Here is a 16870-nt window from a genome sequence, read left to right as displayed (position 1 = left end):
ATAAGATAAAAGAGGCAGGACGCTAAAGAGTTAAAAGGCACACACGCATACGCTCTGAAATACAGTCAGAAATCTGAAGAGGTAGAGTAAACATTAGGGCGACTCAATCCCAGAGAACCCCTCCCTCTGTTTCTCTGAATACCTGACCCCCCCCCCCCCCTCCTCCCTTCCAGGATCATATGGTAGAACATGGAAGGCGAAGAACGAGGGGAGGAAACCAGTTGGAGGGACACGGAGTCTCAAAAAGAGGCTGTTAGAGAGGCAGAAGAGGCAGGAGAGCGATGAAGAAAAGAAGGCCGGTCTGGTGTAACATGAAGCCCTGGCACGAAGAGGTTCAGCAAATATACTCCGAGTTACGACATCAGCCGTGTGTGTGTGTGTGAGTGTGTGTGTGTGTGTGTGTGTGTGTGTGTGCGCCTGTGTGTCTTCCCAGGAGCATGCTGATGACTCAGCAGGGTGTGTGTGTGCGTGTGTGTGTGTAGCAAGTTACTCCCTCCTTGCCTCGCAGCAGTTCATTCCTTCGCAGCTGCTCAAGCCCAACCGGCGGTCACAGACGAGATCAAAACCAGTAAGAGCATAAGACTGAGCGGGGGGTCGAAGGTCAGCGAGCTTTTGATGTATTTTACCAGACATTGTTGGTAGAAACCTTTACCTGCCAGTGCGAGGGATAACCTCCACGATTTACCCGCCATCAAACACCGGAAAGGTGTTTGATTGAGACCCCGTTGCACACAGTTAAACACAAGGTGGCGCACAACGTTCCTGGAAGGAAAAGATGCTATGGGTTCAAACTCATGTCTCTTGGTGGTACAGCATAGATGTCTCACTCCGTCTGGGGGAGTGAGACAAGGTGCATCCAGGTGAGCGTTCAATAATAAATAATCCAAGAGCTCAGAAAAAAACGTTCACATTTAAGGCGCTCGGATCAAAGCTCCAAATGCTGAATCTCTCATAGTCAATATTCAATTATAAATCTAATAATAACAACTATGAATACTATGAAAGAGATTTCAAATAAACTATGGTGGATGATTCTTGGTGCAAAAGAACCTTCATTAAACTGAGAGGCAGATTCAGGATTTGCAAGATGGGGAATTTATCAACAACTACTTTCAATTGTCAAGGAATAATGCAAAAATATATATATATATGCAAATCCACCAGATTTATCACAGATTAGGTCAAGTACGCTCTCCGCTGAGTATTATTTCAGTTTAAGACGTGGCTGAAGAAGACATGCCGACAGTGAATCACAGTCAGAGAGATGACGAGACATCAAACAGCAGCGTTTATTATCCTTTCGGTGTGCTGCTTGGCCTTCGTGAGCGACTGATGTCACCGAACGGAACACTCAGAGGCACGTCACAGCCAGAGGTGTCGCAGGAAGCCCCTCCAACTCGGTTCGGATCTCAAGAGAGTGACCTAAACACGTCCGACCGACCGCGTGGAGCAAACAGTCGACTCGGACAGACGGGAACACACGTTATCAAAGGCAATTCAGTTTCCTCTACGCAGCGTCTCCCCGTCCGGTCGTCACACGGTTCCTGTTCGGAGGATCGGCTCCGTTTCACGGATAGAAATTAACATCAGTGATGACAAAGTTCTAAAAAAAAAAAAAATGTACAACAACAGATGGGGGGATGCTCTTTGTCGTGCATGTAAACGAGATGCTCTCTGAGCAGAGTTCTAAACCCTGGCACAGACCCCAAAGGGAACAAGACAAGTCATTATGGCATTATAGAGTCTAAAAATGCATAAGCATATAAATATCTGCTCTTTAGCGTTATCTTTCCTAATTACTCTTGGGATAGTTGAGCTACAGGGATAATTCATTAGCGTTAGCATGACATGGATTTGATGAAGCTGCCACACTTTTGACACTCCTTTATGTATTTTTGGTCTGCTGCTAACGACTTAGCTTAGCTTAGCTGAACCCAAACTTCCCCACCGAAAGGCGCCCATCTTTAAATGAGTGACGAGCCCAAGAGTCATGAGAGGAAAAAATCAAACAAGCTCGAGTCCCAACGGTGGGCTCTGACATCAGTGAGCGGAATTTAAATTACTTAGCTCGGTTAGCTGCTGTTAGCGTAGGTTGCTAAAATAGCTCCAGATTAAATGGACTAATTTTGACGATGAACGTGCAAGAACAATTTAACGCCATGACCCCCCCCCCCCCCCCCCCAAGAAAGTCAGAAATGTGACGGTTCATACACCAGTGCGACAAGTACAGTATAGATTTCACAATATTTATATTTGCTAAAGTTAGCCGGCTAGCTGTCCGATAATGGGCACATGGCTGTAAAGTTTTAGCACGCTCCCGGCGTCTGGGAGGAGCTGCTAACTTTGGTGCTAATCTCAGCTAGCCGCTCTAGCCTCAACCGGATGACGAAGAGGGTTCGGCTGCTTTGCGCTATAACCGGGCCAGTGGCAGAGGACTTACCGGAGGGTCGGTCCGATACAGTTGGTGTCTGTGCTCTCTATTTCCCGCAGGATACGCTCGTGCTCGGCGGCTGTCTCCACACTCGCCATCCTACATATTGCTCTGGAGCAGAACGGACTGGCTGCCGGGGCTCCGTGCGTCACGTCGGAGACACTGGAGGGTTGGTTCGATGTAGTTACGAAGCAGCCCGAGTGAGCGGAGTTCTCGTTCCAAGTTTTTTTATTTATTTGTTTTTATTTTATTTTATGTTTTCACAGAACACAGAAATCGTCATTGTTTCAGCCATTTTCCAAAAACAGAATTTCTCAATTATTATTATTATTAATATTATTAACTCAGCCGCATTTGTTTGCTTACTCATTTGCATTTCTCATTTTATTATTTTCATTAATAACTATCAAACCCCATTAATGATACCGAACTGATTACATTTCTAATTAATTACTATTAGCGGGGTCAAACTATTGCTGCTTGACAACGCCGTCACGTTCATTTGTCGTTTTAAAAATGTGACCTTTATTTTGAAGGTACCTTGACGGTGTATCCGGTATTGATATTGTAAACATCTTTCTGGTTTGACTCCTCCCCCTTCTACCTGTTGTCAGAAAGGAAAAGAGGCAAGAGAAAGTTCGAATGGAGGTAAAACGGTTAAAGATTTAATCGAACATGATCGAAAAGGTGGACGGAATGGCGAGTTTCTCCGTTTTTACTCTCAGGAGGAGCGATGGCGTTAGCCTGTTCCAGTTAGCATAGCTTCCAACACATCAGGATCACAGTGACCGAACCTTGTTCTGTGACGCGGAGAAAGTTAAAGTAAAATAAATAAATAGAAGAGTTCGCATATATGTGAGAAGTACGCATCATCCAGTCGGTGTCTCATCTTTGTGTCGGTTGTCTGTCAGCCCAAAAAGAAGTTGATCAACTCATCTGACGGCTGCGTGGACGAGGCTCTCTGCGGGCTGGTGCGGGCCAGCGGGGGCCTCTCTCTGCTCAGGGGCCACCGAGTGGTGCTCCGATCCGACCTGGACAACCTGAGGGGCAAAGTGGCCCTGGTGTCAGGAGGGGGGTCTGGACACGAGCCGGCACATGCGGGTAGGACGTCTTAAAATGCCCCCCAGTCCCAGAGAGCACCTCCTGTCTCATCGTGCCCCCCCCCCCCCTGTCCCGTGTCCCCAGCGTACGTTGGCGTGGGCATGCTGTCAGCAGCTGTAGCGGGCGACGTATTTGCATCGCCGCCTCCCGCCAGCATCCTGGCTGCCATTCTCTCCGTGCACAGTGCAGGTGAACGTACACCTGGGAAATGTTCCCTTTTTTTGACCCCCCCCCCCCCCCCCCCTCTTTTTTTATTGGGATCTGCACAAAACCTCCTCGGCTGCGAGACAGTGGATGAAAGAAAGAATAAATCCCCCCCCCCCCTCCCCCCCGTCCTTCCTTCCACAGGGGCCTCGGGAGTCTGCCTCGTCGTGACGAACTACACCGGCGACCGCCTCAACTTCGGCCTGGCTGCAGAGCAGGCCCGCAATCGCGGCGTCGCCGTAGAAACGGTGATAGTCGCTGAGGATTGTGCCTTTGATCGCCCCGGCAAGGCCGGGAGGAGAGGCTTGTGTGGCACGATCCTGATACACAAGGTGTCATCATTTTAATTCGAACATTGAAAACTTTTGTTGTTGGGGAGTTTTATATAGAGACGGGGGGGGGGGACACACACACACACACACACACACACATCCTGTGATACCTGCCGCTCAAACTTTCTGATCACGCTGCGTCAGCTGGCAGGTGCCTTAGCAGAAGAAGGCTGCCCATTGGCTCAGATCGTCGCCAAGGTGACGGCGGTATTGAAGGAGATCGGTGAGTCTCTTTTTACACCTCGACTAAAAAAAAATAAAATAAAAAAAATCTCGGCAGGGACTCTGAGACGCTTTTCGCCGTGCGCTGCAGGTACGCTGGGGGTGAGTTTGTCCCCGTGCAGCGTCCCGGGCTGCCTGCCGTCGTTTGACCTGCCGCCAGGGGACATGGAGCTGGGACTGGGTGAGGGACGGTGAAGAAGTCGCCGTCTGTGTAGCGAGTAAACGGTCGCTGTTTTTAAAATACTGTCCGGTGGTTTCCAGGGATCCACGGTGAACCTGGAATCAAAAGGTCAAAGGTGAATCATTGATATGGACCACTAAATGTGCTTTCTCATTTGTATTTTCTTATTAATCCATCCTGTCGATCAGGTGACGTCTGCAGACGAGGCGGTGGAGTCGATGATCGATCACATGACCAACGCTGACAGCCAATCGCATCTGCCCCTTGAATCAGGTCTCCTGAACGTGACGCATCCGATCTCCCTTTCTGTCGAGTGTTGATGCGTAGCAGACATCGTGGCTCTGAACCAAAGCGTCCTTCCTCCCCTACGCAGGCGACGCCGTGGTCGTGTGCGTTAACAACCTCGGCGCTCTGTCTGGTCTGGAGATGGCGGTCGTCACCAGAGCGGCCATCGCGTTGCTGGGTAGATGGATTCATTGATTCTTCTGTTTCCGTGTACTAACGAGCATCTAAGTGAAGTCCTTTTGACCTTTTTGACCTCTCTCTGAGGATGCTCTTAAAAACGCGATGCTTAAATACGAAACATTCTGTTCCCCGTGGTGTCAGAGGGTCGCGGCGTGGCGGTTGCCAGGGTGATGTCCGGGTCGTTCATGACGTCGCTGGAGATGGCAGGAATGTCCCTGACCCTGATGAGGAGCGACCAGGAAACACTGAGGCTGTTTGGTGGGCCTGATCACACAACACAATATCAGTAATATATCTCTGTTCTGTTAGGACCCGTAGTGATTAGCTTAGCATAGCATAAAGACTTCCAACAGTTGGAGAAGACACGCCTCTGTGCAAAATCACCACTACAATACCGCTAAAGCTAATTAATGAACGCATTTCTTTTTGTTTAACATATAAACAAAATTAAAATTTGCTACAGTCGATATCTGCACTTGATTTATTTTTATTTTTTGTTTGCCTAAAGCTCAGGACTGAATCTTCAACGACAAAAAACGCACACATACGTTTGAAACGCACGTAAACAAATGCATTTAACAAACATCCTCTATCCGTGCAGATGCAAAGACCAGCGCCATCGCCTGGCCAAACCTCAGCAGTGCTCCTTCAACTGGGCGCAGCTACGTCACAGACCCCCGAGCTCTGATCGCGCAGCCACAGGACGACGCACACTCTGAAGGTGAAGGATCTAACATTTAAAAAAAAAAAGATCAGTGCCATCACCTTGTGGCCAATAGAGGAATTGATCTAGACCCTCATCCTCCCGCCAGGGCCGCTGAGCCCCGTGATGCGTAAAGCGTTGGAGAGGGTCTGCTCCACGTTGTTGGAAAAGCAGGACGAACTCAACTCCCTGGATCGCGCAGCGGGAGATGGAGACTGTGGGAACACTCACGCTCAGGCTGCTCGAGGTACGGCGCGCGGCGCGCTATCAATAATAACACGTCAATAATAACACGTCAATAATAACACGTCAATAATAACACGTCAATAATAACACGTCAATAATAACAGGCAAAGAGGATGGACAGACTCAAGGAGCATTTGATGACTCGTCTCCTACACAGACTGTTCAAAATTGCACTTTCAGCTATTCGTGAGTGGCTCCGGGATCACATGGTCCCGGGTTGTCCCGGGGACCTGCTGTCAGCCCTTGCTGGATTGGTCCAGGAGAAGATGGGCGGGTCCTCGGGAGCGGTTGGTGTCCTGTGTTTTGCTATCAAGCGTTAAATGTCTGTTGTTTGCCCCCCCCCCCCCGTAAACGGTCTTATTTTATGTCTTCCAGCTGTACAGTCTGTTCCTGACCGCGGCGGCTGGTCAGATGAGTGAGGGGCGGAGCAATGCTGCATCCTGGGCGAATGCAATGCATGCTGGGACACAAGCCATGAGGCGGTGAGGGGCTGCGTTTACATATAATGCTTTTATTTGTCTATATATTCTGGTATGCTATTTGTGTGTGTGTTTGTGGTGTTTTATAGTTAATAATGTAAATGAATAATTCACAAAAACAAATATTTTAAAAGTTTGTTCAAATGAATTTAAACTGGCTCTAACTAGTTGTTTCAAGGGCTTTTGATTTGCCATCATTTTTCAGTTGAGTGAAATCTTCTCTTTTTAATATTCAAACAATGGATGAAAACTTCTGATGACTGAACCGGGTCATGAACATTAAATAACTCATCATCTTCCAGATACGGCGGTGCAGGCATCGGAGACAGAACAATGGTAGAATAATTATCTTTCTCATTTATCCTTATTTGAAGTATTTTTTGATCAACACACATTGTGTATAATTTATTTACGTGTTTGTCTTATTTTAATCCGTCACCAGTTGGATGCTTTGTGTCCTGCTGTGGATGAGCTGATGAAGCTGACCACAGCACCACCTGGTGGATGGATGGCTGTACTACAGACTGTTGTGCAGGTGGATTAACCTTCTTTCACTGTAAATTTGCCTACAGTGTGCGTTCTTTTTTCCCCCTGACCTGCCCTCCTTTCTCCCCTCTCTCTTTATAGAGAGCAGCCTTGGGGGCGGAGTCAACCCGTGACCTCAGAGCGAGGGCGGGGCGTGCGAGCTACATCGCGGCTGAGCGCGTCACCCTCCCTGACCCTGGCGCCGTGGCTGTAGCATTCATCTTTAGAGCAGTGTTGGAGTCACTAGAGGGCGAGAAGTAGCAGATTATTACTATTCTCAGACTAATGCTGCCAGAAAATATATCACTGGTATGATCATTGAAACGACAAAGAAAAGCTCAGAAATACTGTCAGAGTCAAGATAGGATTTTATAAATTGGTGCATGTAATCAGAATATTCTAATATTGTTATTTAATTGTACCAGGATTTACCATATTTATGTATTGAACATTTCTTGTGAACGCTAATTAAACATGGTTGAAAGCAATAAATAAACCGTGTTTTTCAATTACATTATTTAGCTACCACATTCATATACTGTAGTAATACATTTAAATTGTATTGTATAAAAGTACACACCTTCAATACACATTCTCGATTGTAATAATTCCTCCTAATAAAAATGACTTGCATTGTATCTAACATTTTCAGCACACATTATAATATAAAAGCTCATTAAGTGGATGTGCATACATTTCCTAAATGTAATCTGGCCATTACTAAAACATTTGAAAAACAATTTCTCTTCTTTCAACGATCCTCCTTTGAACTTTCATTTCTCTTGAATGCAAACCATCTGCTAACTTCCTGACGGAGGACCACAGCCCTGTTTGTGCAGGCTGCGCTCACACAGCCACACGTATTCTAAAGCTGTAAGCACGCAGACCACGGCAGAGGTAATTTGAGCTTGTTGTACATCTGTGTATCTGGTATCCTAACTGCTATGCTGAGTTAAAGGCTCATTGACAAAATAGACAAACAGTCTAATACCTAAATTAATTAGCGAAGAGTTGAATGGAGTCTAAACAGTTCAAGCTGAAGCGTTAACCGACTGTACGAACAAAACACCTTCGGTTTGGAAGATTTTACCAGAATGTAGTTTTATGGCTTGAGTTCATTATTCATTATATCAAAAAAAGTAATAATCCTCATAGAGGAATAGAAATATTTCCTATAGTAAAGGGTGAAGTTTTTTAATAGGAAGCTCAGATGCTGCAAAGATGTGGTTTTTCCATCAAGTTTGACTCCATATATTTTTAAAAAAAGGATATTATTCCAGTCTTCCAGCCCATCCATCCACGATATTTCTTCTAAATCTACTGATAATTGTTTAAATGTCTTAAGTGCAAACAGAAAAAGCTACTGATTTATCCTGAGTAATATACTGCGACCTCAGGATGAAAGGCCGCTGCTGTCGCTCACTTTAAAATACTGCTTTAATAATCAATAAAAAAATATATATATAATTACACTGATCATTGATAAAATACTTTTACACACATCCAGTCTGCCTGCCATGCTGACGCTTCACTCTTACCAGGCCATTATTTTCCACACTCTGCTTTCCCTCACAGTTACTCAAACAGGAAATGACTGCGTTCATGCTTTCACTCACCCACCTGTTCAATAAAAAAGAAATAACAAAGCTGATGACTCAGTCAACACGAATGAAGTAAATCCACATTGTCAGGATGCTATTGGCTCACTGCTGGTCGGCCTGTTGCTGCATTCAGTCGATTCGTTCTCGCAGCCCAAACCGTGTGTCCAAGTTGAGAAGAAGTGCTTCTTAGGTTTTTGTGCCTTTTGCAGCGTCCCTGATGGAGTTTGCCTGCAGCCATGTTGTTTGTGGTTGGAGGCCCGACGGAACAGGTGAGCGCCTCAGAATCAGATTCAACGGCCAGTAGGTTTTTACATGTACGGGTGTTTCTTTGCTTCACGCAGGATGCAGTTTAGTGCGTGTAAAATTATTAGTACAGTATTAAATCTGTCTTAGATGTTTATATATATAAAAAAAAAGTATTATTATAATGAATCTGCACTTGCTTTTTAAACATTTGTTTTGCCTATTTTTTTGTTGCTTGTGTCTTTTGATGACGCTGCCTGCTTGACATTTGATGCTTTTATTTTGTAACTCTGCTTTCTGCTCTTATACTGAAATGAATTACTAGTATACTAGTTCTGGTCTAACTAACAATAACATCAAAAAATATCTGTTTAATTTTATTATTTAATCTAATCTTTCATTAATTTACTCTCTATTTGCTAGCGCCACAAGTCTGACTTAATCAACTACTTTTCCCAGAATGCACAGGTGTGACCGTCAAACAACAAGAAGGTACTGGTAAGTCCTACACCTGCAGACATCCATGATGTTTAATGTACCCCAACTGATGTTTTTCTCTTTTCATTCTCATGAGTATTGCAGTGAAATAACAGGAAAGCGTACTGTGTGTGTGTGTGGGTGTGTGTGTGTGTGTGTGTGGGCACAGCACAGACAGCAGCTCAAAAAGGGGAAGTCCACACACTGGAAAGGATGTCAGAGCAAACTAATTATGCGTGAATGAAGCAGAACTTCATTTCAAATTCTCATTTGAACTGTGAGCGCAGATTCAGATTCAGTCAGCGGAGCTTCAAAATCTGTTCCTCAATATAGTTGATTATTGACTTGATGTTTATGACATTTTGACACAGTCGGGTAAGGGTGGAGATCTCTATCTTAGTCGCCGAATTCGGATCCAGAATGACGTTAGGAAAAAGTATTATCATCTTCACATTGAAAACTCAATTTACGGATTTAAAAAATCAGTTAAAAATACACATCAACTCCGATTCACTTTTGCTTTTCATGGCTGGTGTGCCAAGATGTCAAGAACAATTTGTAACCTTTTTTACGATTATTCAGATCACCATGTGGACGGAGTGAATCTAATTATGAAGCGAATGAGCTGCTCGGCGGAGGCCGGCGCTCTGGGTGCTTTTCTAGTTGCTGCATTCGACCAGCAGAACGAGGACCGCTGGCTGGGCGGATGATAAGACGTAGGCGGTGATGAAACTGCAAAGATAGGCATGTTGAAGTACGACACACCGGCAAAAAAAAAACACAAGTGCAACACATTTCACTGCAGGCTTTCCAATGCGTCCCAGAACACGTTCAAAAAACGGGCCTTTTAAGGTCCTGTCTTTATTGATTGATTTCTGCAAGGCGCAAGAAACATTAAGTGTTTAAAGAACTTTATATTTTACTGCTGCTGTTCCTTCCTTAACACGTGTTTATGCCGTGTTTAGACGATCGGGGATTTCATCGCGTTCTAATATGAAGCCACGTGTCCTTTTGCTTCACAATGTGCCTCCAGATGTGGCTCCCCCACCGGTGCCTCCTCGTCATCTCAAAAAGCCTCGGGCCTACACCTCTACCCCCCCACTTGAGCCTCCCATCATTCCTCCACCTGTTCCACCCAGAGGTGAGTTATGCCTCCTCCTTCTTCCTCCTCTCTCTGGTTCAATTATTCACCATTTGTTTTCTCATTCCTCTGCAGGGTATTCATCAGTTGACAAAAAGGAAGGAGGAAGCCGACCCGCCGCCAACATCAATGTGGTTTCCCTCTGTATTGGAAAATTGGTAGACATCAGCCAAGGTTAGATAACACACACACACACACACGTGCGCACACACGCACACGCACGCTTGTTTTATTGTTCTTCGTGTCATTCATTATCCTTCTCTGAATAGCCTCAGGCCTGGATCGTTTTCAGAGCCAAGTGACTTGTGGGAAATGCAGCGCTGCCTTTTCATGTTTGAGTACGATGCAGAGAAACGTGAGCGGCCCTTTCATTCCACATTTTCTTGCCAGTTCTTGTTTCACTCCGGTGTCCCTTCCCCCTTTTTTTGTCAGTGGAACAAATGAGCTGTAAATTAAAATGAAAACACTAAAATGCATCCGCTCTCCCTTGTTTAGGTGTGGGTATGCGAGTTCTGTGGCCGTGAGAACAGCGTGGACGACGGCGTGGACGACGGCGTGGACGACGGCGTGGACAGAGCGTGCGTTGGACAGCGTTCAGGCGTTCACAGCGACGACATTTACCTGCAGAGTCAGAGCGACGATGACTACCAGAACCTGGAGAGCACGTTGGTGGTGTTCTGTGTGGACATTTCTGGAAGCATGAGCGTCACCACCGAGGTCTGTGTGTGTGTGTGTGAGAGAGAGAGAGAGAGAGAGAGAGAGAGAGAGAGAGGAGTTGCTTTTCATGTAAAGACGTCCTCCTTGTTCGCCCTTAGGTTGCATCAAACAGTGGACCCCAGACGTACATATCCAGACTGGAGGTGAGATGTTTGTTTGCTGAGGGGCCCCCATCATGTACATGACGGGATCTTCATTTTTCACACAGAGTATCCAGGATGCCCTCCAGGGGGCGCTATCATCTCTACTGCAGCAGTCCCCCCACAGGAGAGTGGCACTGGTCACGTTCAACAATGAGGTAGAGGAATCTTTGTCCTCATTTTAGAATGAGGTTGTGCATCTACTTGGTTGCGCTGCAGTTCTGCCCCCTCTCAACTGCGACAGAAGAGTTTCAAGCAAAGTTAATGTCAGAACTTGTGTTTTCTCTCTTTATTATTTAATATTATTTACTTGAATAAGTTCGGCTGTTGATCGATCTCTTCCGGATGTTGTTGCTGTTTCCATGGGGCCACATGAAAAACAGAAAACATTGTAGAGGAAGAAAAAAAAGTCTTTATAAAAAGCAGTAAATAAATAGCATTAGTTTTGACAAGATGGTGAGCCTGATAAGAGTTTATGTTATAATTAAGCAATGAAAAAACTGTCATTTATTTAATCAAGCTGTTTAAAACAATGGCAAAAAAAAAAACTTAAATGTCATTACCGTTTGTGCTTTTCCTTCTGCATGTTGGTCTTATATGATCTCTTTTATGTTGAATAAAAATTATTTGCATCAGATAAAATAAAAAAAAATAGATGGCACAAAGGGGGGGGGGGAAGGTTCTAACCATTTCCTCGTCCTCTTGTGTCACCAGGTTGCAATATATGGTGATGGTACTTGTACACCTCTCACACTCAGGGAATGGGCATTGATGGACTATGACTATATATGGAAACAGGCCGTCGCCTATAGAGTCCCACACTGTATTGCTGAGACTTACAACAGCCTGCTGCAGAGGGTCAGAGAGTAAGTGTGTTTTTGTTCTACTTCCTGTATGACAAAGGCAGCAGGTTGATTTTCCTCATATTAAAGATTCCATCCGTGCGGCTCAGAGATTTAATCTGTACATGTTCTATATTCTGCATACTCAGCCTCAGCGATAGCGGAGCTACGAGTCTCGGTCCTGCAGCGTTAGCATCAGTTGCCCTTGCATCAAGATACCCCGGATCAAGGGTGAGCGATTCAAAAAAAGCACCATAAAATATTGTGCAGCAGTTTTGCAAATTCACTTATTTGCCATTTCGCCAAGATGTGTTTGATGATTCCTGGTCGTCTCCGCAGGTCATTTTGTGCACCGATGGCAAAGCAAACATCGGACTGGGTAAGATGGAGGAGACCCCGTCTCTGCCCTCCTCTTCTATCACCTATTTTTACCAGCAACTGGCTCAACAGGCCTCGCAGAGCGGGTGAGGATGGACAGAAAAACACAGACGCCACATGTTCAAAGCCCATTTAGTTTTATTTATCTAATAAATGGAAACTTTTTTTTTTAATGACATTATTTCTTTCTTTCTTTCGGCTCCCAGAGTCATTATATCAGTGCTGACCTTTGAGGGGAGTGATTGCTGCCTGGCTAATGTTGGGAGACTTGCAGACGTGACGAGAGGAAGGGTGAGCTGGAACTAAATTCTCATCGCATCTGAAAAACACACTTTGATGTATACGAACTTCTGAGAGAGAGAGAGAGAGAGGGGAGTACCACTGGCGGGCGTGCCTCCATTTTCGAGTCTTGCGGTTAAAGTGACGCAGCTCGATCGGGTTCGTTTGAGGAGGCTGAGAGAAACTCGAGAGAGGAAAGGAAACGCATATCTGATGAATTGAAACTCCTTTTCACCTCCTGCGTAGGTGAATACTGTGCATGCCGGGACTGTTGCAGCAGAGATCCAGTTAGCCTCCATGGACAATGTCCTTGCAACAGCAGTCAAGGCAACCCTGGTTGCTCCCGAAGGAGTGTAAGTGTAAGACATTATAGCCGACACCGTTTTGTATGTAAATCTATATATATATATAATCAACCAAATTGACTAATGTCCAGAAATCCCCACAGGCGTAATGTCTTTAAAGCATTCACTGTTCTCATTTTTCCTTCCTTCGCTCTACGCAGAAACCCTAGTTTCATTTAAAGCCGTTTGGAATCCTGCCCTCTCTTTCTCCGTAGTTATTTCCCATTCGAGGCTGGAAGCAGTCACACGCTCGTGAAAGAAATCGGGAATGTGACCGAGGAGGTGGAGATAACTGTCCAGTTTGCTGTTAGTCCAGAGTTTGTGGAGGGTGAGAGACGTGTCTCTGTCCTTAAAAAAAACAACTTTGATGCTGTATATCCAATTATGTGGTTTAGTCCATATTCTGGGGACCCTAACCTGGCAGTATAGAGTATATAGAACTGAGCAGAGGAAATGTACCACAATAATTGTCCCGATAAGTATTTTACAGATCGGCTAAAGACCCGCCCAAACGTTACGCACCATATGACGCTTGTGGGATGTGTGTCAAAGTGTTTCTCCACAGGCGAACGCTTCCATTCCAACTCCAGCTAAGCTTCAAGACCAAAGACCAACAAAAAGTCACCCGCGTCATCACTGAGCGGCGCCCGGTAACTACCAGCAGGTAGACAGACCGTCTCCTCGGACTTTTGCAATGTTGACCCGATTGTGTCAAATCCAAATCTGACAGCGGGCGAGTCGTTGTGCGTCTCGGAGATTTCTCATTCTGCTCTCTCCTCTGTCTGAAGTCGCGTTTGGGCCTGCAGCTTCGACGTGGCAGTCCTTGGAGTTCACGCCGCTCACCTCTGCGCCAGCTTAACCATCGAGGGCCGAGTGCAGGAAGCGCAGCGGCAATTGAGAGCACAGCAAGTCCTGCTCGACCAAATCAGGTACGAGTCTCTCTCTCTTTCTCTCTCTCGCTCTTCTGACTCTACTTTGTTCTCTGTAGAAGATTTAATGGCTTTTATCATCTTTTAAATGCAATATTAGTCTAATTATAGGCACCTGGTGACTGTTTGTGCACCTCGTACGTGTACGTGTGTTCACGGCGCGGCCCTTGCTTGAAACACCCCCCCCCCCCCCTTCCGCCCTATAGCAAGCAGCGTCCAGTCCAATCACAGGAGAGTATCTACAGCAACTGGATGGACACGATGGCAACAATCTATGAAGACATCTCCGCAGAATCCCTCGTAACTATACAATTAATGAATCAATGAGATTATTGCTCTACGTATAGGTTGGGGTTCTTTACTTCTGGAACTAAAGACAGTCGAGTTTGAATCTATTTAAATGCATGTCGTTTTGTCTCATTTGAACCTCCCCTGGTCACTGATTTATCGTCTGTGTAGAGTCTTTCTGATGAGGCAGCTAAGGTGATGTTCCAGCTGAAGAGAGCGAGCAGCGTCATCAGGAAAAACGGCACGCCTGGGATCCAGAAAAAGACGAATGGCCATATTGGCTAAAATACGATATCATGTAATTCATGTAAAATGTGTAATGTGTAAAATACTGGACAGCAAATAACCGATATGTCATAACGCCTCCATATATATAGTAACACCCCCCCCCCCCACCCCTAAATGTCCATCGAAATGAATGTATTGCATTTGTATTGTCTTTATTTTTCGATTACTGTAATACTTTTTTTTTTTCCATGTCAAAACAATTTCTCATTTTAAAATTATTTGAAATATTCGAATCGTGTTTAGAGCCAGTCATTCGACGCTGAATCGTTTGCTGATGAATTTCAAAAATAACCAGCGATTTGAAGGGTTCTTCTTTTGGTGGAATTTGGCCTGTAGCAGTGGCCGAGAAAAGAATTATTTTTGGCTTATGTTGTGCATCGCTGCAGCCTCTATGAAGTAAATGGCTTTTTGTCACGTGCAAGAAGGGTGAATGCTAACGATGGCTCCTAAACCACCGTTTGAAAATTAGGTTAGCACCAAGAATTTTATTTCGCTAGCGGCTGTTTTAAATCTTTTTTGCACAAATTAAGAATTCAAAAAAGTTTTCGTAAAGCTACGTCTTCGATGGGAGTTAGCACATTGTCTGGCATTTCTTTGCCTATCGCTATTATCTTTCGGCCAAAGGGGGTGACAAATTTGAAAAATGATGTGATGCAACTGGTCCTGCACACACGAAGCAAGAAAAACAAAAGCACACAAATGCCAGCGCTGATGGGTTAGCAGTGATCTGTTAAAAAAGATCACACAAGGAGGCATGCAGGTGGCAGAAAGCACAGTTCCCACAACCCTAATGTATCGACGGCACAGACAAAGGAGATGATAAGAGGAGATCATTTCTGTAGTTTGGCCACATAGTTGCACAAGGTGCTAAGACCGTGGTGAGGTTGTTGTCGGTAAAATCAAGATTAGAGACACTGAGATGAGAGATTTCTTTGGAAATACAAATACATTACAAAAAATATATAAAATATATATAACGTACATTAAGCCTGAAGACAGCAACTCCCTCCTCCGAGGCTGTATTGTACCCAGGAAAGACCAAAAACGGCCTTCACTTCTACGGTTGCATGCTTTATCATCATCTGTGTACGTATTTCATTTTACTAGTACTAGCTGGTAAAACAAGTAAAAGCATAAATAATTTGAATATATCATGAGGCCACTGGAGCCAAAAACGGACACATCACAAAGTTGGGTTATCATGTATCATGGGAAAAGATTCAAAAGAAATATACAGGATAACAAACAATTATGGAATAAAGACAGAAAAATATGAAAAATAAAATTAAGATTTTTTTTTTGTCATTAAAGAAAATGACCACAACGATTTAGATCTACAACTGGATGTGAATCCTTTTTTTTTTTTTGGCCAGAAAGGCATCATTGTATTACATCTTGTTGTCATATCTTATCAATCACTTCAATAATATAATTTTTTTACTAATCCTCTTTGCTTGATTCATTGCCATTTGTTTGTGGCAAGAAAGCGCAGATTGTTTATAACACCGTTATAGAAGTGAAGCTCAAAACAAGGAAGAAAAATCCACTGTGGGTATAGAGATTAGGATCCTTTGACTGTACTCTGCATGCATCGCACTACCACCTCAACCAGTCCTGCCAGATTCACCTGCCAATCACTTGAAAGGCAGGTAAATGGGCGTGGTGGGGAAAGAAATCAGGAACACACAGGCACACACACCTTTATATTCCAGAGCCTGAAAAGACGTCCAACACAAGAGGAGCCCGAGCGACACAGCATTTGTCTCTAAACATTGAGAAATATCCAGATGCTTTTTTTTGTACCTCTCTGAGACTGGATCTATCAAGTTCAACACCAAAATCCAAATCAACAGGAAAGGTACGGTTGGTCGAATGCCTTTATGTGAAGATTTTAAAAGAAAGAAGTTTGATTTAGATTTGAAAAAATATATTTGCCTCAAAGAAGTTTTTGAAAAAAAACCCCCAATCAAATCATTAATCAGGTTAAAAAAAATGTCTAAATAATCTCAGAATTCTGAGCCGTTGTAAATTAATTCCAATTCATAATCTTACTCAAAATTGAGCAAAGTTGGTTGCATTGACCAGTGACATGATCTGGTACAAATACAATATAATCAAACATTGTTTGTAAAGAAAATTATTATTATCTGGCCATGAAGAAAAATAATTTAGTGCATCAAGAAATCTTAAAATAAACAGTTGCGGAATTAGTAGATTAGATTTTTTTTTTTTAAAACAACAATGAATGAATTACTTAAAAGAAGACAATGCACATTTCTAGAGCTAAGATTTGAACTCTTGCTACTTGAGCATC

The 16870-nt window shown here is 44.3% G+C and overlaps 3 protein-coding genes across 3 annotated transcripts in view; 2 read left to right on the top strand and 1 right to left on the bottom strand.

Moving 5' to 3' along the window:
• exoc6b (exocyst complex component 6B) overlaps positions 1-2529 on the bottom strand; it is a 58279-nt gene extending 55750 nt beyond the window's left edge. The window contains exon 1 of the mRNA XM_068755591.1: positions 2441-2529. Coding sequence (XP_068611692.1) covers positions 2441-2529 — 89 coding nt within the window. The remainder of the gene's footprint in view (positions 1-2440) is intronic.
• Positions 2530-3025: 496 nt separating this feature from the next.
• tkfc (triokinase/FMN cyclase) lies at positions 3026-7368 on the top strand. Its single transcript, XM_068755592.1, has 17 exons — positions 3026-3079; positions 3343-3532; positions 3617-3721; positions 3881-4068; positions 4213-4291; positions 4382-4471; positions 4552-4586; positions 4660-4744; positions 4845-4934; positions 5078-5194; positions 5538-5657; positions 5749-5886; positions 6066-6172; positions 6261-6367; positions 6667-6700; positions 6807-6899; positions 6992-7368. Exons 1-17 carry the CDS (start codon positions 3074-3076, stop codon positions 7148-7150), a joined length of 1743 nt encoding a protein of 580 aa, XP_068611693.1. The 5' UTR covers positions 3026-3073; the 3' UTR covers positions 7151-7368.
• Positions 7369-8707: 1339 nt separating this feature from the next.
• On the top strand, positions 8708-14658 carry si:dkey-9k7.3 (circularly permutated Ras protein 1). The gene is made up of 18 exons (XM_068755679.1): positions 8708-8759; positions 9193-9225; positions 10244-10351; positions 10439-10525; positions 10627-10706; positions 10847-11068; positions 11167-11211; positions 11277-11366; positions 11923-12074; positions 12200-12281; positions 12390-12514; positions 12635-12719; positions 12954-13060; positions 13267-13379; positions 13604-13715; positions 13840-13980; positions 14187-14280; positions 14440-14658. Exons 1-18 carry the CDS (start codon positions 8708-8710, stop codon positions 14551-14553), a joined length of 1842 nt encoding a protein of 613 aa, XP_068611780.1. The 3' UTR covers positions 14554-14658.
• The last annotated feature ends 2212 nt before the right edge of the window (positions 14659-16870 follow it).

The sequence above is a fragment of the Brachionichthys hirsutus genome, chromosome 23 (assembly GCF_040956055.1).
Source record: "Brachionichthys hirsutus isolate HB-005 chromosome 23, CSIRO-AGI_Bhir_v1, whole genome shotgun sequence".
NCBI classification, from domain to species: Eukaryota; Metazoa; Chordata; class Actinopteri; order Lophiiformes; family Brachionichthyidae; genus Brachionichthys; species Brachionichthys hirsutus.
This window is presented reverse-complemented; position numbering and strand designations above follow the sequence as displayed.

Excerpts from the sequence above, each read along its gene's own strand:
- si:dkey-9k7.3 (XM_068755679.1), top strand. The coding sequence starts at position 8,708 with ATGGAGTTTGCCTGCAGCCATGTTGTTTGTGGTTGGAGGCCCGACGGA. Across the intron at positions 11,367-11,922 it reads TGGTCACGTTCAACAATGAG|GTTGCAATATATGGTGATGG; the intron begins GTAGAGGAATCT and ends TTGTGTCACCAG. Across the intron at positions 13,981-14,186 it reads GTCCTGCTCGACCAAATCAG|CAAGCAGCGTCCAGTCCAAT; the intron begins GTACGAGTCTCT and ends TCCGCCCTATAG.
- tkfc (XM_068755592.1), top strand. Across the intron at positions 4,587-4,659 it reads CTGGAATCAAAAGGTCAAAG|GTGACGTCTGCAGACGAGGC; the intron begins GTGAATCATTGA and ends CCTGTCGATCAG. Across the intron at positions 6,900-6,991 it reads TACTACAGACTGTTGTGCAG|AGAGCAGCCTTGGGGGCGGA; the intron begins GTGGATTAACCT and ends CTCTCTTTATAG.